General features: G+C 44.1%; 1 protein-coding gene across 2 annotated transcripts; it reads left to right on the forward strand.

The window, feature by feature from the left end:
* Positions 1 to 6,758: 6,758 nt before the first annotated feature.
* Positions 6,759 to 19,426, forward strand: nt5c1aa (5'-nucleotidase, cytosolic IAa). Of its 2 annotated transcripts, XM_036555639.1 has the most exons (7): positions 6,759 to 7,220; positions 10,523 to 10,567; positions 12,767 to 12,934; positions 13,584 to 13,713; positions 15,879 to 16,001; positions 16,738 to 16,922; positions 17,264 to 19,426. In XM_036555639.1, exons 1-7 carry the CDS (start codon positions 7,092 to 7,094, stop codon positions 17,633 to 17,635), a joined length of 1,152 nt encoding a protein of 383 aa, XP_036411532.1. In that variant the 5' UTR covers positions 6,759 to 7,091; the 3' UTR covers positions 17,636 to 19,426. The 2 variants fall into 2 exon arrangements, with proteins under 2 accessions (XP_036411532.1, XP_036411533.1); XM_036555640.1 differs by lacking the exon at positions 10,523 to 10,567.
* The last annotated feature ends 4,352 nt before the right edge of the window (positions 19,427 to 23,778 follow it).

Below are 23,778 nucleotides of genomic sequence, written 5' to 3' on the forward strand. Positions count from 1 at the left end.
GCAAGAGGATAAGCTAAAAATAACCACAAGTGATTTTTGTAGTCCAGGACATTTTGAATGGTATTCACTGTGAATGCTGAAATTCTGAACCTGAACAAGGCAAATACACACATGCACGCGCACACACACACACACACACACACACACACATGCACACGCACACACACACACGCAAACACACACACACACAAACACACACACACATTTCTTACGCTAAAACAGTTTATCATGCAATAAGAGCAGGTAAACAATTTTCAGAACAAATGGCAACATTTTGATCGAAGTTTTGTGTAGCAAAAGAAGACAAACTACAATGCAGTTTTGAGGGGATGTGTGCCCTGTAGGAGTGGAAACCTAAAAATAGAGTTTGAAAGCCATTTTGACAGGAACAAAAATCTCTCATGAAGACACAGGATCTCTTTTTAGGAAAGAGCAGTCACTCTGTTTTACCTTAAGAGAACAATAACAGCAGCTTCTTTTGTTAAATACTGACATTAAAAAATGTATATGACAATAACCGTAAATATGAATATATATAATATTAATATGTAAATGTTCCACCTATTTCATATTGCTTTCATAGCACTGCAGAGCTGTAAGTGTTTGTGTGTGTGAGTGTGTGTGCGTGTGTGTAGCATACGTGTATGCACGTGTGTATGTGTGTGTGTGTGGTATCAACTGAACAGAGATGTCATAGAGTCTTGTTATAATTGCTTGAGATTCAAGTGTACAAATCACACACTGGTATACAAAGTATTGAAGAACAACTCTTGTAGCTTTTGCGGTCTTTTGATGTGATGCGTACAGTATATATCAGCCCGTTTCTATTATGGGTGGTGTCGTCATGTTGGATTTTAATGTTGTTTTACTTCTCATGTTTCTGATCAAAGATGGACTGATGGAGGGATTTCAACATTGTGCTAATACTTTCACTCGCAGCCAGGTTTTAGCTGAATGACTTCAAAGACCATATATAAAAGGTTTATTTTCAGTATGATGAAGAACAGGTGTTTTACAGCATCCCTGCACAGAGATGTAAAGGTGTATCTTTCATTCTGCACAGCCTCCCTGCTGATCAACATTTATGGTGTAAAGATAAAAAAGTTGCACTGCCACCTACTGGCAGAGAACAGTAACTGGCATTAGTATACCCCTGATGGAAGCTGTCGTTTGTTTCCATTAAAATGGAGGTCAGACAGCATAACTCAGTGAGTGAGACAGCCCAATGTTTATTTTCATCGTCATGTGTATAAGTCTAAATGTCTAACAAGACATTGCATAACAAATGGACAGTTTTTAGGATGTTCCCTTCTTTTAAAATGCACATTACACTTAATTATGAGAGGCAGAGAACCCTAATATGCTGTTGTGCATGCCACAGGTTACTGCATGGCATATGTTTGTTATGGCAGGTACATCCAACTGATGATTATAACAGGGTATAATTCTCTTATATTTATTGACCTCTACCATAATCAGGGTTAAGCAACTCTGTTTATGATATATATGAAAAACATTATGTTTTGCGGTGCGGGTTCCTGAGTGTCTCAGTTGGTAAGGTGTTCTTCTCAAGTGCAGTCCTACAGCCCAGGTTCGGTCCCAGCTGTGCCATCAGGCAGCAATGACCAGTACCTCACAGCAGCAGAGCAAGTTGGCTTCGCCATACCACAGTAGGAATGGGTGTGTCAGCAGGGTCTCCTCAGCTTGCAGTTCGGCAGGTGCTCGTGAGTTGATCATGTCAGTGGAGTACCATCTGTCCTCCAACTGTCTCCCGCTTCACTATGGTGCACAGGAGGGCTTGTTATGTGAAAAATGGCTGTTGGCTGTGTGTGAGTGTATTCACTTCAGCGTTCCTACGTGAATGTAGACCCTGTCACATTCAGACATGCCTGATGTGCAATTGCCAATTCCAAAAACAGGGTTACGTGAAGGGAAAAAGGCATGAAAAGTCTTGTTAATATATTCTGTAGAACAAACCACTTGCACTTAACCAGATGTAGACAGTAGGCAGGTATTTCCTTAAACCCTGGAAAAAGAAATCAATTTGATTTGGTGCATCAGGAAACAGTGCATTTACATTATTTATTTGCTTGGGGAGACTTTGTTTGTTAATGTTATACGCAGCTGATTATTGACTGGGGCCATGCAGATTAAGCACCCTGCTCAGGCATGCCCTACAGTGCCCTGCTGGGATTTAAACATGCAACCCTCTGGCTACAAGCCCATTTTCTTTGCCCTTTCAAAAGCATCCCTGTGGCCCAGTTGAGACTCAGTGGACAGGAACACAGAAAATCACTATTCCATCATAAATTTTGTTACTTGTGGTTGCAGTTGACTTAACTACGACAGCATCAGTGTTGTTGGAAATGAATTGCTTGTGTGAAGTGTCACAGTGTCGCAAAGTAGTCAATACTCACCACCTGAACTTCATTGAAAGTTGGATGAAAAAAAGGATATAAATATCTTCTCTTCTGAAGAAACTTTTGTTGATTGTTCACTTTCGTAGGTAATGTTGTACACCACTGTATTTTACAGCTCTGGGTAAGGCTGTTATTGGTTTTCTGTGTGTGTACGAGTGTGTGTATGTATGCGTGTGAGTGTGTGTGTGTGTATGTGTGTGTGTGTGTGCGCGCAAAATGATGTTTCTAAAAACCTTTTAACACTAAGAATAGACGCAAAAAGATTTTCAACAAACCAGAAGCAGGACACATTTTATAGAAACTACAGCAAACAGAAAATGCATTACACTAAAGATATGGACTCTACTAGATCTTTTGCAGTAATAACAAAACAGACCATTTCTAATCTATTTTGGTCAGGCAGCTTAGGTGATATCTTATCAGCTTTGGGTTTTAGGGAGAGGAAGGATGAAATCTGGGAATATAGTTCACTGATTTATTTAATATTGAAAAGATAATATGCATGTTTGCCAAAGTAATACAATTCACACACCAGGCTGAATCACAAGCTTTAATGGAGGCCTGAACCTGAACAATGAGGTTTTTGGCATAGTCTTGCTTTGGTGAGCATGTGTTCTCCATACAGTATGCCACAGAAGTGTAAAAATAGGCCTATAATGGAATGCTGTGGTTGTTTTCCCTTGTGTGCAGACCCCACTCTGTCAACTGAAAAATTACCCCCACCCCCACTTTTTCTCCCAGTGATGGAGAGAAAACAACATTGTAAATGTCTTCGGAAGATCGATACACGAGGATCCAGCCTTGGTCTATGCCCTTGGGATCAACCCACCCTGGCTTAGGAAAATCAGTCTAATGCATTTTCTGTGCATTTTTTTGTTGTTGTGATTTCCCAAATATTACAGTTGACGCCTGTGTCACACTCTGATCAGTATATGTTGATCAGGTTACTAAGGAGGTCCAGATCTTTAGAGGAGGTAGGAAGAGCTGGAATGGTGACATCATTTTTCTTTGGCGTCGGTCCTATGAGTCCAGAGACTCTCCGCTAATAATAACTTTAATTGCTTAATTAATAATGACTGGTGTGCCAAAGATGTTATGTGTGAGAGGGATACGATAGAGTTTGACTAGTTGCGTACTACTTTCATGTGAAATCCCTAATGGAAAAATAATATTTGTCTTTATATGGTAAAACACAACAGAAGAAATACACTTACATATATGTCAAAATATTCAGCACATAATACCAAATCTATGTTCTAGCACTTACCACCACTAGATTATGCCAATCAATGCATCTGTTGTGGAATATATTATATAATTTTACAATGTATTCAACAAAATATGCATAAAATTACATTTATGACAGTAATTGATGTATTTTCCAATATATGCTGTCTATTTTGACATGTAAACATATTACTATATAAATTTTGCTTTTAATATATATTATAGTGCATTTACATTTTCAAGAGGGTATATTTGACAGTCAAGGGAAAGTAACTGTCTACCCACTGAAAAATCTGTTTCATTTCCTGTATGGATTTCTATATATAATTATTCAACACTGTAAGAATTACTGTAAGAAGAGAAGGAATATTTGTGCTCCAGGTTTGTGCAATATGATCCTGTTTTGCATTGTTTATGTGCTGTGAATGTCTATTTTTATGACTTACACGGATATAAACTACACGGTTATTGAGTACTGTTATTTTTCTTTCAATATTGTATGGCTCTTAGAACAAAAAAAGATGTGTAATTATTTTTAATACATAGAGAATAAAACACACGTATGTATATCACAATGGGTTGTGGAGTTTTGTGTCTTCTCTTTATAAGCCACAAGGAGCAAAACAGATGTCCATGTAACTCCATAGCCACATAGCACACCAAAGTACTGCAATGGCCTATCATGATCCTTACACTGGGAGTGCCATAGAGGCTATTCTGCTAGTGACACTGAAAATAGCTGACTGATTCACTGAAAAAAATTATTATGACTGTCCATAAAATCATTCATGATAACATCTTATGTCTGATTTATGTTTGTGCCTTTCCATACAAGCATAACTTTTGAAATTCATGCCTTGTTGGAAGTCGTGTTTTTGCTCTGGAATGACCACTAGAGGTCTCTACTGATCAGAGTGCTCTGACTGCATCTTGCCTTTCTCATAACAGCATATGTATCTGACCACAGATTGTATTTCTGATCACACTGCACGTATCTGACTGCAGCTCTTTTTTTCTTTTTTGGTCACCTTTCTGACCACTGCTTGCATTTTCGATCCCATCTCGCATTTCTGACATAGTCACTCATACTTCAGTCTGCGACTCATAGTGCTGACCGCAACCCAAACATCTGACCACAGATGACACTTCCAAATGGCGGAACAGTCACCTCCCGCTGCCATTTGCTCTTTAGACTGCAGCTTGCGCTGACCACAGTGTAGCATAGTGGAAGTGTTTAGCATAGTGGTAAGGAGCAGGGCTTGTAACTATAAGGTCACTGGTTCAATTCCCCATCCGAGCACTACTGGTGTATCCTTTGACAAGGTACTTAACTCATAACTGCCTCAGTAAATATCCAGCCGTGTAAACAGATTACATGTAAAAGCTGTAACCTATGTAAGTCGCTCTGCATAAGACTGTCTCCGAAATGCCAATAATGTAATACCACAACCCAACCCACTGACAGAGGCTCATGCCTCTGACTGTAGCTCACCCATCCAAAGGCTTTACTGTCGTCATGTCTCGCAGAGTATGAGTCACCTTTCTCTCATGGTGGGGTAAGCAATGTTGTCACCATGGAAATGGGACGGAACTGAGACCTGGGAAGATTCCTTCTGGCGTTGCGTGACTGAGGGCTGTTCTGAGGCAGACGCGCATCCCAGTAGACAGGCAGGTCTGTGACGCTTTAACGACTGTCTGTTCAGCTTTGCCAGTCTCTTGGCCTCCAGAAACAACAGTGTTTTTGTGTTTGTCTCAAGTGAGGCTGATCGCTATTCTGTCTTTTTTTTTTTTACTACAAAAACAATGCAGTCATCCAGAGGACATCACAGTCCATTCACTCTGTGAATGTGTGTGGTCCTGTCTCACGGGGCATTTCAGGACTGAGCACGGCAATTTTCAAACTCACTGCGTGGAGGGAGGAGGCCTTTAGATCTAATCGTTACAGCACCTGTTTGTGGCTCATACTCATACTGAAGGACCCTTATATCATTAATGTTACTATTCTGGGTTCACAGCATTTGGTTTCCAGCTGCTGGAAGAACTGAGAGAGAGGGGGTAAAAGCCATGGGAAGATGCCCTGAACATGACGTGCTGGACAGCTCTGACAGCTTTGCCACCTGGCCCAACAGGGACGTTATTAAACTAGAAGCAGGCCACCTGCTGGTAGGTACGTGATTCAGCATATGGTCTTCCAAGAGCTGCAGTCCCTCCCCTTAGCCAGCAGAGGGTGGCATGAGCACAGGATGGTTTGTCACGGGCACTCTACAGCCATCATCAGAGCTGGAACTCGGGGGCAGCCAATGAGCTGTGAGGTGCTGGTGACTGTGAGGATAGAGTCAAAGCGCTGCCGAGCAACCACCCCCCCAGACCCCCATCGCAATCCAATTACAACAACAAGAGGGTGTGGGGGAGGGAACAGCGAACACCGGGGGAGGACAAGAGGAAGGCAGCAATGAAGAGCAGAAAGGAGCTAATAATCTCTTGAATGCTATGCGGCCAGTGTCATTATTAACACACCACACCGGATCAGACTTTTCCAGGCTTTGTATCCAGCTATGACAAAAGAGAAAATGCGCCAGAGCACTTCATCCGAGCAAAAAGCCATCTGCTCAAAACAGACTAACTGCCAATACCTTTATGCTCACACCACCTTTAAACTGAGCCAGATTGTACTAAAGCTATATACGGGGGTGACCACATTACAAAATTCAGAACATGTTTCTTTACACATTATTGAGAAATAGTAATGTCAAGCACGTAGTTTTTTCCCGTTGGGAATGTGGATTTATGTCTAGCGTAAGCAGAACATTCATGCATAGCGTATGCAGTGCGTACAGGGGCAGGCGTCCCTGTTTGGTGTAACATGAAGCCCCCTCTCTTGACAAGCCTTTGGCGTAAATAATGAATTACGACCGGTGCAATGCAGGGAGACAGCCGGTCAGGAGGGAAAGGACCTCTCCCATTGGCTGAGGGATGGCGTCGTCACATGCATGTGGTCTCCTCCCAGGACAGCAAAGGGTTAAAAATTGTGGGCAGGCTGCCGAGTGGCTGAATGTCCATAAGAGAGAGAGAGGGGGGGAGAGCGAGTGAGAGAGAGAGAGGGGGGGGAGAGAGTGTGTGTGAGAGAGAGCGCGCGCGAGAAAGAAAAGGCATTACGCAGCAGCAGCAGGAAGCAGATCGTAGGCAGACCGGGTGCAAGGAGAGAGCAGCAGAGCACTGCAGTAGAGATACCAGGACAGACACCCAGCTTATCTGCATCCCCTCGTTCTCTCACAGAGTGAATCAGTACTGGAGCCACTCACAGTGCCGCTAGGCTTCCCAGGGCATTCGGGGGCTTGGGGGGGGGGTGGGGGCGCGTGAGGGAGAGGGTAGGTGGTTATCGGACTGAGCAGGGGGTACGGCTAACAGGTTTGCTGAGCTGGTGAATGAAGAGAAGGAGGAAGAATGAGTCTCGACCCTGGGCAGGACACCGGCACCGCCGCCACCATCACTGCCAATGGGGACAGCAAGGGTGCCTGGGAAGATCCGAAGGACTGCTATGAGTCCGGGGCCACCACCAAGAAACCCAAACCGGTGAGTCAGTCCCGTACCGTTCCTCTCAGTTTCCCTCCCCCTCTCTACTTCACCTCTCCGAACGCGCCATTAGTTTGGGGGCCAACTATTCTAATGACCCCCCCCCAACACCGCAGTTTGACAGGAGTGACGTCTCTCTCTCCCTCCCGCTCTGAGTGCAGGAGACTGATGAGGTCACACATCACAGGGCATTCCCACACGTGTGCTGTTTACATGCCACACATGCATGTGGTACACCACGCACACCTGACCCATGGCACGGCGAGCTCATGACTTGTTACTTCGTGACACTTGTTACATCCTGCCCGCCCCATCGCCACTCAAACCCCCAGAATCGTACTTAGCGTGCGCCCAGGAAAATGCCACACATTCTCTACTGTCCCTGGACAACTGCCATTAGCATTTAAGAATTTTCATCCAGAAGTAAGATGGTGTGACTGGGAGCTGTGGGGAACTGAGAACAGTGTCAATAATGCCCCCATGACTTGGAGCTGAGCTGAGTGGTGATTGGCTGAGAGAGATCATCCCCACTGTATGTACTGGTCTCTGAGTGGGGGGATTGATTTGTTTCCTAGGAGAGGCTGACATCAGAGGGCTCAGTGCGGGATTTCCAGGGAAAAAGAGAGAGTGTCCTTGGTTAACACAGCTATTAGTGGAGGGATAATTCTGTCTGAGCTCCACCAGGTGCAGCTTACAGTTTGTAGGTTTATTTTGAGTATGATTATGCATCTGCACTTGCATTAAAAAGGACTAAATCAGAGCTGACCTGGATAGAAATGTTATAAAATATGATTATGCTTTTCATCCTGGCAGAAAAAAAAGGGTGAAGCTGAGGTTGTTTTTGATAGGCGAGAGAAATAGAATGTCCAACAGGTGCTAATTGTGTTTGAAACAAAGACTCATTATTGTAGCTGCGTGGGTGTACACTGGGGTCCAAAATTATTGGGACGCTCATTTTTTTTTTCTGAAAATCCACAATATTTTTGCTGCATATTCCATCAGACATTGGGAAAGTCATATTTATGTCAATTTCAGCTTCATCTTCCGTGATCATGTTCCAACCTTGTTAGGTTTATATAGGCTTCAGTATGAGTGTTCAATTAGGGAGCAGGGCAACGTTCAATCAGGCCTAATTGAAGTGATGGTCATTTTTGTTCACTTGTCTGCACTCAATAAGTATGTAGGTACCTTTTAAAATTAAGTTAATGTCATGGAATTGTCAGTTTGTTTGGCAGAATTAATGTCATACATATTATTAAAATGTTGGAAATAAGGGTAGTCATCAGGCAATTGTCTGCCAACCACATAAAGAGATGTTTTGAGAATGTTAATAGTTGCCAAAACATGTAACTGTTTTCGCCACACCATAAATTAGGTTTGAGTGATACAACTAATAGCTACATGGACACATCCACATTTAACCACAAAATGCCCAGGTGTCCCAATAATTTTGGACCCTAGTGTATGTCTGTGTCTGTGGACATGTCCTTCTGTGTATGTGTTTATATCTGTGTCTTTGTGTGTGGAATGCAATACAGACATTAATGTAAATACATATTTTAAAGTTAATGCTTAAAGTAATTTTAATGGCAAAATTAGTATTTTTAAAGCATTTTAAAGTATGTTTAAAGGACAACATGGAGACAGATGTGTGGGGAGTTAAAGAAGCCCCGCAGTGTGTTCCAGGAGCAGCTCTTTAGTAATAAATTGATTAACCTGTTTTTACAGACAGACCACAAACACTACATTACTTTAAACAGTTCTGCTTACCAAACATTAATTCAATTTCTGGACAACCGAGATGAGAGCACCTTAATGTGATTTGCTTTCTGTCCCCTTTTGATGTGAGTGTTTTTTGACTGAGAGCATTAGTATATCATTGTGAAGATGCACAGAAGCTCAGGCCTTCAAAGGGGCTGCAAACATAAAAGCAAAGGTGTAATTCTCACCCCGCCTCAGAGAGGCTGATAAACACCCTGAAATAAGCCATCGCGAAGCTATAGTGTCAGGATTCTGCATTTGTTCCAAGCGACACTGGCATTATTCCAATCCATAAATAAATACTCCCTCTCTCCCTCGCTCCACCTTCAGTTTCCCTGATACCTGTTTCAAAGCAACATTGACAATAACATTTATGTCCGGAGCCCTAGTGGACCTACCCAGGTGTCTCACAACTTAACATTGTTGTGGGAATTTGAAAGCTAGGGTTGTTTATTGGACTAACCGAGGCAAAGTATCGTCCTCAAGGGTACATTTTCTCTCAGATTGGGAGTTAAATGTACAGCTCTCAGACTTAAGAGTTCAGTGCGACGGACACAACTCCCCACGGCCAAGACAGGGTGGTGTAGATTTGGAGGCTTCATCAGCGGTTGTAGGAGCTGTTTTTAGTCCATGTGGTCTGTCACTCTGATCATCCAACTGATCAATTCCTGATCAATCATCATCACTCTAGCAGATGAGGGTTGTGGCTCAGTGGTCACACTGAGTTTTTGTGTTAAATTCTGCATGTGAAAAAAGCTTAAAAGATATATTTACTCAAAGACATATTTCCAGCTGAGCACCCTAAACAGTTTTATGAGAATGCAACACACTCTATGAGTATTTTCTCTGTTTCAGTTCTCAGTCAGACCATATATTTTCACCCTAGCTCATAACAGCCCAACTGACCTACTTTGTATTTATTTTAGAAAATTCATCTTCAGAAAATTGTTAAAAATGCAGTGCATAAAAAAAATACCCTCACAGAATGAGTAATGGCATGCGCTTCTCACACGCACACACACACACACACACACACACACACACACACACACACACATATGCACACACAGTATTTGTATGTAATTCTGGAAGCGATACTTGCATGTAGACAGTAGCCAGGGCTTTGCAAAACATAGGCTCTATTAGCTGAACTGCTGAGGCTTGCAGTAATAATGACGAGTTTGAGAGTTAAACCCTTTCAAGAGTGGGGGGGGGGTGTAATTTAGGTTTCTCAACCATCTATCAATCAATCTTCTCATTAATTATATTGTCACTTTCTTAATCCACATCTGAATTTTTTTTCCACGGATGGACAAAAATAGGTCTCTTTCCAGCATGTTGTTTTATTTCACCTCTTGGTGTCTGAAATCGTTTCAGTAATATAATACCTATTTTTCTAGAGTCCCACTTAATCTAACTGGTTCCATTATCACATCCTCAAGTTACAGTATAAGGGAGGATGCCATTGATTGCTATCGATCAATCAAAAAAAAAAATCCATTCTTGACTGCCAAAATTGACCCACCTATCCTTTCATGAAGGGCATGATGCGACGAGCCAGGAAGGTGGAGGGAGGCATTTTCTTTGTAAGTATCACGAGTGAGGTCACCATGGTTCCCCGTGACAGAAATGTCTAACATTCAAACTAACGTGTGGCTTGGAGGATCTGTAACATAAAAGCATGCACTTGAAAATGCTGGTTGATCGTTTGTGGACTGTTTTGACACGTTTTCAGAGCAAACACCTGTGACTTTTAGTGTACATGGCATTTATGATGTGCTTTTCATGCTATTATTGAAATGAGGGTAGAATGACTTTGAATGAAATTTGAAATGGAATCTCACAAATGCAGAGAAATTAATACAGTCATAACAGTATCACTTAAGTTTCACAAGATCTCAAAATTTTCTTTCCTCAGGAAAGTTCCTTTAGCATTTCATTGATTGTGACATTTTTTACAGGATAATCTATATTCGCAATGTTCCCAAAATATTCTCACAGATTTAGAATCTATGCGTAATCATGATTCAGTGTACAGCAGTTGAAGAAACAAAACATTGTGTTTTGTGGAATCTAAATCCCATTTTCCAAAAGTGTGAGACAATCTGCAGAAGGCCAGCAAATGTTTTTTTTTTTTTTTGTTAAAATGTTACAATGTTTTTCTGATCTCACATGCTCACCAGCAAAATAAAAACTTTGCCTTGCCTTTAATCTGTTGGCTTGCCCTTGTGTTAGCAATTACTACTACAGTATTCAGCAGACTGTCCCTGCAGCCAGGTCACAGGGAGCCTCTGTGTGTTTGTGGGTAACAGGGTAACTTGTCGGCAGTGTTCAGTGCAGGTTCTTGCACGGAGGGGTCAGGCAGGGAAACAAAGCAACACGGCAGCTCTCGGTGGTTCAGGGCTCTGCTGGTTGTCTAAATCTGCTGGGTCTCCACCCCCCAACCCCTCCACACCACCCCCACCCCACCCCCCCACCCCCATCTAAAATTAGTGTGCAGAGGTCGTCCCGGAATGGGTGACTAACTCTGGGCTGCCCCGTGCGGAATGCCGGCCTGGTCCTGTTGATCTGTCCCGTGGGAGGGCCAAGGGTGCCGTCACCCAGTCACAGGGCTCTCATCTTTCAGGAGCGAAAGCTAAGCACCATGGGAAAGAGCTTGCTGGAGACGTTCGTGTCGCTCCGCAGAACATCCCGGGACCTTGCCTACCTCCGCACCTCCACCCAACACTTTCAGGGTGCAGAAGACACCCGAGCCGTAGCTCCGGTGTGAATTACTGGTCAGGATTTGGTGTCTTTGGCTCAGAACCAAACTGCATATGGATTAGGAATCAGGGGCACAGAGTGGGGGAGACGTTAAATTACATTACATTCATTTAGCAGGAGCTATCATCCAGAGTGACTTCCAGCACAACAGAACATACGTGTATCCATTCAAGTTAAATGAGCAGCAGTGTCAGACCGGGCTAACAGCACTCCCAGACCAGTGAGTGTGAGCATAGCACTATTCAAGCCCTACCACAAGTTGTGCCGCCTGACTAGACAAGGGAAGCCGAGTACACTACCATACATCACACACCACTAACCAGAGAATCCAAAACACATTGCAATACTACACATAAAATAAACAGCAAGTAACAAGTAGCAGGTGTTAGGGGGTGGGGACTGCGGTGGAATTGAGATGCAGTCTGAAGAGGTGGGAGACAGTGGAAGAAGGACACACAGAGACAAACTCTCACTGCAGGCAGCATGGCAGGGACAGTGCTCTTCCTAGGAGCGTGAGACTTCCTCACAAGGAGTTTGGCATCCACTGAAAAATCATATCATTAAAAAAATTATGAATGTGATCTTTTTTGCAGAAACAACTCAGTGTGTTGGTTGTGATCCTATCACATCCCAAAAAATGGAAGGAAAGCTCTATAATACTTCATCTAGCTGTCAGACACCCAGGTCCATACTCGGGCTTACTTTTTCTGTACACATCCATTACCACTGCACCAAAAGACCTAACTCTAAGGGTAGCATCACCCTAACCAAGATTAAACCCCGCAACGCTCAGGTTCACAGTCCAGTGCTCCAGCCTCTAGGTTACAAAACCACCCCTGGAAAAAAAAAAAAGAGTTTGACAGGGTCTAAGCAACAGCATGCTTTATATATTTGCTGTGGGAATTGGTTAATGCGTGTGCAGTGAATGGAACTTTGCGTGAGTTTTCAGGATAGTGACGGAACGTTAGAGGGTGGAGTGCAGGGATGCACGCTCAGTTTTCTGTTGTTTTTGCTTTCCCCAGCCAAAGCCGGAGAACGCCGTCACCATCGCGGTGTCTTCGCGAGTGCTCTTCCGCACGGAGAAGGAGCAGAAGGTGTTCGAGCAGCGGGGCATTGAGGAGTATCTCAAGTACCAGGTGGAGCACGAGAACGAGCCCTTTGCACCTGGACCCGCCTTCCCCTTCGTCAAGGTCAGAGACTTAACATGCTTACATCTGCCCTGAACGTGACAGTGTGTTTTTGCCATTTAAATTTCCTTCAGGAAAACATTTCAGCAATGCAACTTCCTGAACATATTTGAGAATTAAACCAAAAAATTGAAACGTAGTGTTTCAACCTAATCTTCTCACTCACATCTTCTACATGTTGAGAGTTTGGGCATTGTCTCTGCAGGACAGCACTTAAACATAAGTGAAACAGACCATGTTTTACAGATTCTCTAATACATGTTACATTGCACTGCAGTCGCTGCAAGAGCATCTAATAAAGTAGCATGAAAAGCTGCACAAACAGGACACGATTAGCCACACACAAACAAGCGTCAGAGCCACACATAGTGCTAAGATCACAAGTGCGTGCCTAGATCAGCATGGAAGAATAGCGCAATATACGCTCTTTCCCAGAGTGACTTGCATAGCGTACAATTTTTACCATGTTATCCATTTATACAGGGAAACATTTACTGCGGCAGTTCAGTTTAAATACCTTTCCTAAGGGTGCAACAGCAGTGCCCCGCTGGGGAGTCGAATGAGCAATCTTTTGGTTGCAAGTCCCGTTTCTGCATCACTGCCAACGCTGCTGCCCACATGCGGTCCCTGCAGCCCTGCTCTCTCCCCCCAGGCTCTGGAGACGGTGAATGCGCAGCTGCGGGAGCTCTACCCCGACAGCGAGGAGCTCTTCGACATCGTGCTGGTGACCTACAACCACGCCCATGTCGGGGTGAGGCTAATCAACACCATCAATTACCACAGTGAGTCTGATCATTAAGCTCCACAAAGACCTGCTCGTTAAGGGAGCACACAGCACACAGACACACGCACGCGCACACACACAGACACGCACATGCACACGCACACATGCACATACACACACATGCACAGTATGCACATGCACAAACACACACGTGCGCACACACACGAACATGTACATACACACACATGAACATATACACACATTCGCAATTACTGGTGAGTCTCCTCATTAACCCATGCCACTGGTATCTGCAAAGCACATCAACTGTAGTATAATATTATGACCATTACCCTTTCTACTAAATCATATATTATGCTTCGCAATATTATAATGTCAGAAACGAATTCAAAGCTGGGTTCCTGGCGCAGCTGGTAAAGAATAATGCTGGTGTGATGTAACTGACACGGAAGAATGGCACTGTCGCAGAAGGATAGGGACTCAGCTTTAGGCTGTGTGTACATCTTGTCCCTCACTTCTCACGCAGGCTGCATGACCTCTGACCTCATCTCTAACCGAGGGCCATGGGCCTGCCACATCCTGGCCCGTCCCCAAACCGCTCCAGCTGCGCCCGCTTTGATCTCCCCGGCGGCCTAGTTGTGTGAAACAACCTCATAACCGCACTCTCACCGTGCGGGAGGGCCCAGGGGAGCCTGGTACAGCACATCTCACCCCTTCCTCCCTGCATAAAAAAACAGTTAGTTTGGACAGGGGCAGGGAGCGCGAACGGCTGACGTCATGGTGACGGCGCTGCGACTGCAGACAGGAACAAACACAAACCCCCAGAGGGAGCAGACCACAGCAGCGGCAGGATGATCTCCTCAGGACAGCATCCTGTTCTCATTAATGTCACGAACAGCAGCATCCACCATCACCAGAGAACAGGCAGGGACACATTCATAGCCCAGGCTAATCTGCTCTGCGCTACGTCAGCAAACGGGCTCCGCTGCTCTGGTGGCTTCTCCGTCTTGCGTGACGGAGAGGCACGGTCCCAGACGCTCCGTTCCCTCACCTGATTGATGTGCAAATTTAGGTCGCTTTTTCTGATGGACAGGGTCAAACAGAAAGAGACCAAAGGAGCTAATTTCATTTCGTGCGTTTCCTGCTGGAGAACAGGCTTTCATTGCTTGGGTTGCCATGGCGACGGGGCCTGACCCAGTCACAGAGTCACTGCAGCCCAGTCCGCACGTGAGGAATTCCAGGCTATGTCAGTCACAACGGGACAACACGCAGGAAATGAAATTGGTTTTGTTTTTTCCTGGAAGTCCCTTAGAGGACATGTCTGCTCTGAAACTTCTCACATGAGCTGCCCAGCTGGAGCAAGTGAAGAGGGAACACAAAAGCTTTTGTCTCAGTCCTAGGCGGGGAGGGGGGTGAGGTGCCTCTCACATGCTTTTTAATCCTTTGGGGGAGGAGGGGGGGGGGGTTGTTGTGTACCCCACTCTCCCAAAATAGCCTGGCCAGTGGAAACAGCAGCCCCTGGTAACTGTCCCTTCACTCCTTCTTCCCTGCAAAGCCACTGTTTTTGTTTCTCAGGGGGTCTCCTCCTTTGTTCCTCCTCCTTTTCCCTCTCGTGGTCATCCTCTCCATGCCTCTTTCTCCATCAAGTGGTTTCTCCCAGTCTCAGGCCCTCTCTCGCCTTTCTCTTCCCCTCTCCGATTCTCTGTCCCTGCTCCCTCGGGTGGGGTTACACCAAATCTGCCTGCGATCATTTTCCACCACACACTCTGCCTCCCATAGCACTGCAAAGAGATGAGGCTACTAGTACATACTGTACATCTCCAGCCAAAACAGAGGCCAACACAAAACGTTCCTCCAGATGATAACTCCGGCATTGAAGGGACATCCCACGTTTGCCTCTTACCCTCAACAACTATTTGACAGGAAAATGCAAAAAAATGGTTTGCCAAGATTTCTAGAGGCCAGTTCAGTATATGATTTTTGGTAACAATACAGTTGTCTTTTATAAGTCATTGTTACTGGCAGCAGTCTTGGCCAGCTTGGTGACTGTCACTGGAGGCAGTGTGAGCCAGCTTGGTGACTATCACCAGAGGCAGTGTGAGCCAGCTTGGTGACTATCACCAGAGGCAGTGTGAGCCAGCTTGGTGAGTGACACTGGAGCCAGTCTTGGCCAGCTCGGTGACTGTCACCTGCTGCTTCCCTCAGACCTTTTCATCGAGCGGTTCTGCATGACCGGTGGCAGCAGTCCGATCGGGTACCTGAAGGCCTACCACACCAACCTGTACCTGTCAGCAGATTCTGAAAAGGTTCGGGAGGCGCTGGAGGAAGGTGAGAGCATACAGAATATTTGGGTTTCTGCAGGTACTGGAGCTGGGGGGGGGGGGGGGGGGGTAGCTGGGGAGGAGTATTATCAAATATGACCTCTTTTGGTTGGTCCCTGTGCAGAGAGAACACTCTGGCATTTCAGATGCAGATAGGATACAGAAGTATATTTAGATGCAGCTTGTCCTGAGCATGACTAGGCTGTGATACTGTAACATGAATCTTCATTGCTGTAAAAAGTTAAGAGCACTGTATGACCCTAGAGACAACGATGCCTTCAAGAGTGTTTCTGTTCTGCAGCTGCCTGTTCTGCAGTCTTCACTGACACTTTTTAAAGGTGTACTATATTCTTTGGTATATAATGTGGTAAAAATATATGGTTGTGTCTCTCATTCTGCAACTTGCATATATATGCATGTATACGGGGCGGCAGTAGCTTAGTGGTTAAGGAGCTGGACTAGTAACTGAAAGGTTGCTGGTTTGATTCCCCACTGGGGCACTGCTGCTGTACCCCTGGGTACTCAGCTTAACCCACAACTGTCCCAGTAAATATTTCCGCTGTATAAATGGATAACATTGTAAAAACACTGTAACCGATGTAAGTCACTCTGGATAGGAGCGTCTGCTGACTGCCAGTTATGTAGTAAGGTATATGTCCGTGTGTATGTATTTACATGTCCCTCTTTTGCTAGCACGTGTGTGTGTATGTGTCTCACTCTGTGTGTGCGTCACTGTTTCTCAGGCATTGCAGCGGCCACCATGTTCATGCCAGAGAAGCCGATAGCGGTGTCAGAGACGCAGCTGCGCGTTGCCTTTGATGGCGACGCTGTGCTCTTCTCTGACGAGTCCGAACGCATCTTCAAAGCACACGGCCTCGACAAATTCTTTGAGCACGAGAAGGAACATGAGAACAAGCTTCTGGATCACGTATGTCACGGCGCACATGTACCCAAGTACATGCTGTGCATGCACCTCAAAACCATTGCTGCATTACAAAGCCATCTGTCAACTCTGGCCAGATATGTTATGCGCCTCCTGGTGGCTGGGAGGAGACGTATATCATTCTTCCTCACCCTGTCATCATGTGAGAAAATTCTACCCACATCGAACAGTATAAATCAAGCAAGTTATTGCAGCAACATACAAATATAATCCCAGTTTTGCTTTCATTCATAGCATCATTATTAACTGTATATCACCACACCCACACACAGACACACCCTTCTAGCAATGCCATGTTCATTTATGTGTGCCCCTCCCTCCTCCAGGGGCCACTGAAGGGGTTTCTGGAGTCCCTGGGGAAGTTGCAGAAAAAGTTCTATGCCAAAGGCCAGCGGCTGAACTGCCCCATCCGCACCTACCTGGTGACAGCCCGCAGCGCGGCCAGCTCAGGGCTCCGGGCCCTGAAGACGCTCCGCGCCTGGGGCCTGGAGACGGATGAGGCCCTCTTCCTGGCTGGGGCCCCCAAGGGCCCTATGCTGGAGAAGATCAAGCCCCACATCTACTTCGATGACCAGATGTTCCACGTGGAAGGGGCCGCAGAAAGGGGCACCATTGCTGCCCATGTGCCCTATGGGATCGCCCAGAAGTACCCCCACCAAAAGCCCGTGGACAAGAAGGACTCCAGCACAAGCAAGTAGCACAGGGTACAAAATCTGCAATGGCAAAGTCGGGAAAGACTGAGAACAGAGGACTGCTAATGACCTTTTATTTCATAATGTTTTTATTATTGTTTTTATGAGCACTTTGCGGAGCATGGAAGGTGAGAGAAACCAATGTCTGGGCTTAACTTGTGTCGTGTGACATAAGCTTTATTTTACCTTGCAACCTCAGCAAGGCTTCACACTTCTGTGCATCTTAGAGAAATCCGCCCAACACCTGAAAGTCTGTATTTGATGGATTATACTGTAATAATAGCCTGAATCTGCTGTTCATCTGTCTTTTCCAGATACCTCAACTCTCTTGTTAGGCTTCTGCACCTTGGGTTGACTCTTGTGTCTTTTTAATTTAACTGCTATCAGCGGGGCGTCTCCATCATCTGGTTTACTGCATGTACATTTAAAAATAGCATGCAGGAACCTGAAGGAGAGTAAAGTGTGAATAGCTGTGGGGAATGATTATTTTATAGGGTCTCCTGCAGGTTGGAGAGGGGGTGGTGCTACTGTTCCCTTGTATGTGTTATTAATTTCAAAAAATATCCAGACATATATGGCAAAAATAGAGGAGGTGGGATAACTGCAAGTAGCTGAAACACTGTGCAATAGAGGAAAATAGATTCTACAATGTCTGTGTTTATCTTGTGCTTAGAGAAAATACAGCGTTTTTATATTTTAATATTTTTCAAAATAGGTTGGAATTCTGAAATATGAAGCAGTCCGCTTTGTTGAATACTTTACTGCATTAAGGAAACACATTCACAAGTTGCTGTAAACACATAATGAGAATAATGAACCATTTATTCTCTTTGGCAGTTAAATGACTTCCTACTCAAATGCTGAAGGCTTAGTTAATTAAACTCAAATCTGCCATGTGCCTTACTGATATGAAGTAACGCCCATTAAAGTATATCCACACCATTGCACAATGCATGATTACAAATACATATTGTTTCTTATTCATAAAAATATATAAAAGATAGCTATATAAATATGTACATGGTAATAGTCATAAATAATATAGTTAGTATTTTTATTAGTATTGAAAGCTTTAACCCCTAATGTGAAAGATGATGGAAAAGATTACTGAAAAAGGAATCAAAAGAGGTTGATATAATGGATGGACAGAAATTACTATGCTTGTCAAGGAATCATAAGAGCCATCTGAACCCATGCCCTGGGAACACGAAAGACCTCACCATGCTTGGAGCTGAAATGCTCACCGGGCTACAGTTATGCTTGTGGGTTAACCCCCTTTTTCCCATCGATTGCGTCCTTTCGATTATGCTCAGACACAGTGGGTGTGAATACCATTGGACAAATTGCCAGGGTTTTTCTTCCCTTTTTTATTAAGTGCCTCCGTTATGTGCTGTTAATGGCCCCGTTCATGGTTTCCTAATTTAATATGGAGATGTGAATTCACACATGCATTATTGTGTAACAAGAGCCATCAATCTTCAGATAGCCCCAGACTTGTCGACAGCCTGCCTTTCAGCAATGTTCAGTTTTGCGCACACTACTATCGTTAAGGACGTTCTTGTCAGGACCGCGTACACGCCCAGTTACACACAGCAGGGACAACTGACAGCCCGACAGCTTTGCCGTTTGGAATCAGATAGCAACATGTGATCGGTTTCCCCATGTCAAGGCTGACACTGAAACATTGTTTTTTTTCGTCTTGTCACTGATTCTATTTTGTGTCTATTTTATATCATAATTTACATTTAGCACATGCTCTTATCCAGAGCGATTTACAGTTTTTACAGCTGGATATTATACTGAGGAAACTGTAGGTTAAGTACCTTCCCCAGGGATACAACAGCAATGCCCCAGCAGGGAATCAAACTGGCAGTCTTTTGGTTACGAGCCCTGCTCGTTACCACTACTGTTACCACTATCACTACTGCTGCTATATCATAATATAGTGCCCCCTCTGTCTCTGAAGTCCTTGCTCAGTGCACCAAAGCTAACTCTTCCCAGGTGTGGTAACACCTGAGGTGAGACTGGGGTGTGATACATTCTTGTGATTCACACCCAGTACTCCTATAGTGTGCATGTGATGGCTATTGATTAGTCAGGCATTGAATAAATCAGTCAACCAACTGATCAAATCGAATTTAGTACAGTGCCCTTCACAGCGGTTCTCAGAGTGCTGTTTTTAAAGAACACATCAAAGTTGTGATTCTGTCATACTTCAGATTAGGAAAACTATGCATTATTATTTATTTGCAAAACTCTAAAACAAACAAGGAAAATCTCTAATGTGGAACTTAATTCTTCCTAATGCTTAATGTCTGTCTTGCACCTACCCCTCTGAGGGCATACTTTTACCACTCTTTTACAACCCAATTTAGGTTCAAATCTGTCTGGTGTTCTTGCATAAAATTACCTTCATCCTTCATGCTCTGAAAAAAGTCCTAGCCAGCAAGTGTTTTCTTAAATGTGCCCGTAATTCGCATCTCTTTCAATGTTCCTGTGTGATATTTGTGTTGTATGAGGCACTGTGTTAGTTCTGTATCACTGCATACTGTGTGTCTGTGTGCGTATACTGTATGTTTTTTTTTTGTGAATGAAAAGTTAACCCACCAATTGGCTACAGCCTGTTGGTTTGCAATGAAACAGACATTAAATCTCTTTCATCATGTGATGTAATGTACAGACCTGCCTGACTGTCTCATTGATGTTTCAGCTTATATCTGGATCACATCTGCATGTGACTGCCCTCTACTGCCCTCTACAAAAAATGACACAGAAAGGCTCTGAATCCAGTCCAACTTTAGAGCCACAGTACATGTGTAGGAGTATGATACAGGGTGCTTAAAAGTGAATGAAATAAAGGGAATACTGTTACAACAAAGCTGCAACATTTACCTACCAAATATATGTGAAGAAATGGATTCAGTTCAATTTGAAAGTAACCATTTGAGAGGGGCACCAAAATGATTTTTTGAAATTACGTTTTTGCCTCAGGCCACAGCTAATGAAACATGACCGAAAGAATGAAGAGTTTGTCAGATAAGGGCTGTACATAGTTAACAATGGATTATCAATAGCTGAAGGTGGTCACTGAAATCTCTTCATCAAGGTACAATTCCCTTCGCCTCACATTCGTCTGACAGACGTTTTAATGGGTTTAGCCTGATGCATGCTCAGTTTAATTGCCTTTCAAAAATGTAATATCTGACCTATCCCTCCCATCAGATGAGTACTGTTAGTCCTGGCACATCCAGCAAAGGCTGTTGAATGCTGAAAATGCCACAGGGGACCAGTTTGTGGGGATGCACACATCAAAACAAACAGCGCGCAAGGCATAACAGGAGGAACAGCTGCACGGAGACATCATTTTTCTGGCGGATGTAGAAGAAAGCAACTATGGCTGGCATGCTGACATCCAGCACAACTGAGACATTATTTCATTCACACTGGACACAGGCTACAGTGACAGCCATTCTAACCTAGTATTGCCCTATGGCACCAAAGTACTACAGGATTCAGGGCAGACTGTGAGCAAATTATAGAGTGAGCTCAAAAACATCATCCAACCGGTCTTTGTAGTTGATTTTTTTTTTTTTTTTGCTAAACCCTTAGTGGGAATGCCAGTGATCAAAGCTTTGCTCCGGACTGGAAGGATGAATGAAGCTGAGAACCCTGCCGAGATAATTAAGCAGAAAAGGTTTCTCAGACACAGGGAGACTGGAGGTGGAATACCACATTTACACAAAGCACACCTCTTTCCGCTGAGCATTAATAAGACATACACTGTACGTTGGCAAATTTCAGTTGCAATTTACCAAATTGCAGATTATCCAAACCACTAAGGGATCTGCTAGCAACAGAAGGTTATTGGTCATGGGGTTGCACACAGCAAACAGCCCTCTGGAAAACACAAACACATCTAGCCTCATCAATAGCCCTTGCAGTTTTCATAGTGGAAGACCCTTAGTCCATTCAAGCCCAGGCTTGACACAGTGCTAGACACACTCTAGAGTATAAGCTAAATGACAACCTTTGTTGGGTTCAAAGGCCTGTTCTGGCCTGGGCAGGAAGACCCTCTGAAGCAGCCCAAGCCCAGGGGCAGAGCAAAGTGATCTTCCCTGTATAGGATACCTTCTCCTGAAAGAACAATGGAATGGAATACCAAAGACTTTGCACAAAGGACTGCCGGCTAGAGGTAACATCTGGCACACAAGGGATTCAGAGAACCATGTCAGGGCTCAGCACTTAGTGTGGTGGTTGGGACTTGGCATTTAGATTTGCTGCACCTTGTGAAATATGAACAAAATGTCAGCCATTCATTGTGAACTAATGATGCTGACAGAGCTCCCAGAGACCTTGGAAAGAAGCAGGGACAGACCCATAACTCATACCATATCACAGCCACTCATATCTACCGGGTGTATATTCAAAGTACCTTGAGGTTGCCAAAAAATAGTCATACTGCAAAAAACGTCATACGTGAGTTGAAATCCATTTTTGCCGGGAATGAAGTTACCGACTTGCTGATGATTAACAATGGATCAAAGTTTGCAGTCATTTGCAGATTTTAGACTTTAGACTTTGTCCCAGAATTTGATTTCTGCCATATTATCCACAGCCTAATGGCAAACCTGAGAGTTTAATCCACTGTCATTTCCTGTGGCCCAGATTTCCTGTCATGATTTTCTGAGATACAAAAACAACATATTGACACTAAGAATGAGGACAGTTGAGGACACTTTCCTCCCTCATTTTGTCCTGATTGGGAGTGTGTTCCTTCTACATGTTAGTAAAAATATTTAAGACAGGTATTTAAGACTTGTAACTGAAATCATCCAAAAAGATATAATGGCTAATCTACTCACCAGTGGTCAGTTTGACAGTCTGAAGATTTTGGTGTTGGTTCCCATGACATTTTCAACCTATCATTAGGAAAAATGTGAATATCCATCAAATGTTAACAAAGGTCACATTCCCGATAACATCAAAACATAATAACTCTCATAATAATTTAATTTGTGAGTGTGAGACAGACAGTGAGAGAGACAGAGAGAGAGAGAGAGAGAGAGAGAGAGAAAGAGAAAGGAAGAACAAAAGTGGAAGAGGGAAGGATGGAGAGGGAACAAGGAGGGTGAATTATGAGGTTCAACCCCACTGAGTGAAATGACAAGCAATGCACCTGGGAGAGAGGGCCACCAATGACTCATCCAGGATCGTTTTGCCCAGCACTAATCCCAGACCCACTGCACAGGATAAAGCATCCCCCACATATGCCACAGGTGGCTCTAACGACACAATGATGCACCACTCCGGTTTCTCTGAGGCCGCTGTTTAATGTGAACCAGAGCCCAGGGGGTGCCCAGGTGTCGCCCCTGAACATTGTGGAGGGGGGCTTCCACAGGTGGGTGCAACAGATCGGGAAACACCTATGCACCCGCTCATGGCTATGTCACTTCCATGCTTTCCTGCAGTGTGATCCCAGGCATTTGACGAGTCAGCGGGGGCCATCTGCACCTCTCCAAATATAAATTTGGGTCCAGGCACTGCCTACTTCATCAATGCTTTTTAGGTTAAGAGTCCCAGAGTTGACTCAAATTAATTATCATACCAGACCTTAGATCTTATGTGATCTTTCCTCCTCAAAGGGGTTGCCTAATTTAGTCTTTCTTCCTGAATTCCTGAAGTTGATTGCATCTTTAGCATTACTTGCTCCATTTGGACATCATTGGATCGTTAAATTAATCGAATCATGGTTGTATGTGTATGTGCACGGTGCATGTGTGCATGTAATATTAGATTACAAGATGTCTAGCATTCTGTACATGCTCATAGGTTGATCTTACTTGAACATGACTGTGTTACAGTTGCTATAAACCTGCTTTGGCCTGGACATGGTGTCATGTGCTTTCTCGTCAAACCAGTAGATGGCAGCAGCATCCTGAAAAAAATACATATTTACATGTATACCAATATACACCGATTAAAACCAATCTAGTCAAACCTAAAGGAGCTGTACAAAAATTCCAAATCCATGCTTATTTTTATTAAAGCTAATCATGCTTACATGACCATAAACAAAAGTCAGAAAACAAAGTAAAATAAATTCAGATGTTTTCTTATTTTCCAAAACCAGCAAAATCTTCGCGTAGCAC

The sequence above is a fragment of the Megalops cyprinoides genome, chromosome 21, assembly GCF_013368585.1.
Source record: "Megalops cyprinoides isolate fMegCyp1 chromosome 21, fMegCyp1.pri, whole genome shotgun sequence".
Classification (NCBI taxonomy): domain Eukaryota; kingdom Metazoa; phylum Chordata; class Actinopteri; order Elopiformes; family Megalopidae; genus Megalops; species Megalops cyprinoides.

What these genes read in the sequence shown, in the direction of transcription:
- nt5c1aa (XM_036555639.1), top strand. Translation starts at nt 7,092, where the DNA reads ATGAGTCTCGACCCTGGGCAGGACACCGGCACCGCCGCCACCATCACT. An exon ending in CAACACCATCAATTACCACA is followed by an intron (nt 13,714 to 15,878) that starts GTGAGTCTGATC and finishes TGCTTCCCTCAG; the next exon opens with ACCTTTTCATCGAGCGGTTC. An exon ending in TCGGGAGGCGCTGGAGGAAG is followed by an intron (nt 16,002 to 16,737) that starts GTGAGAGCATAC and finishes ACTGTTTCTCAG; the next exon opens with GCATTGCAGCGGCCACCATG.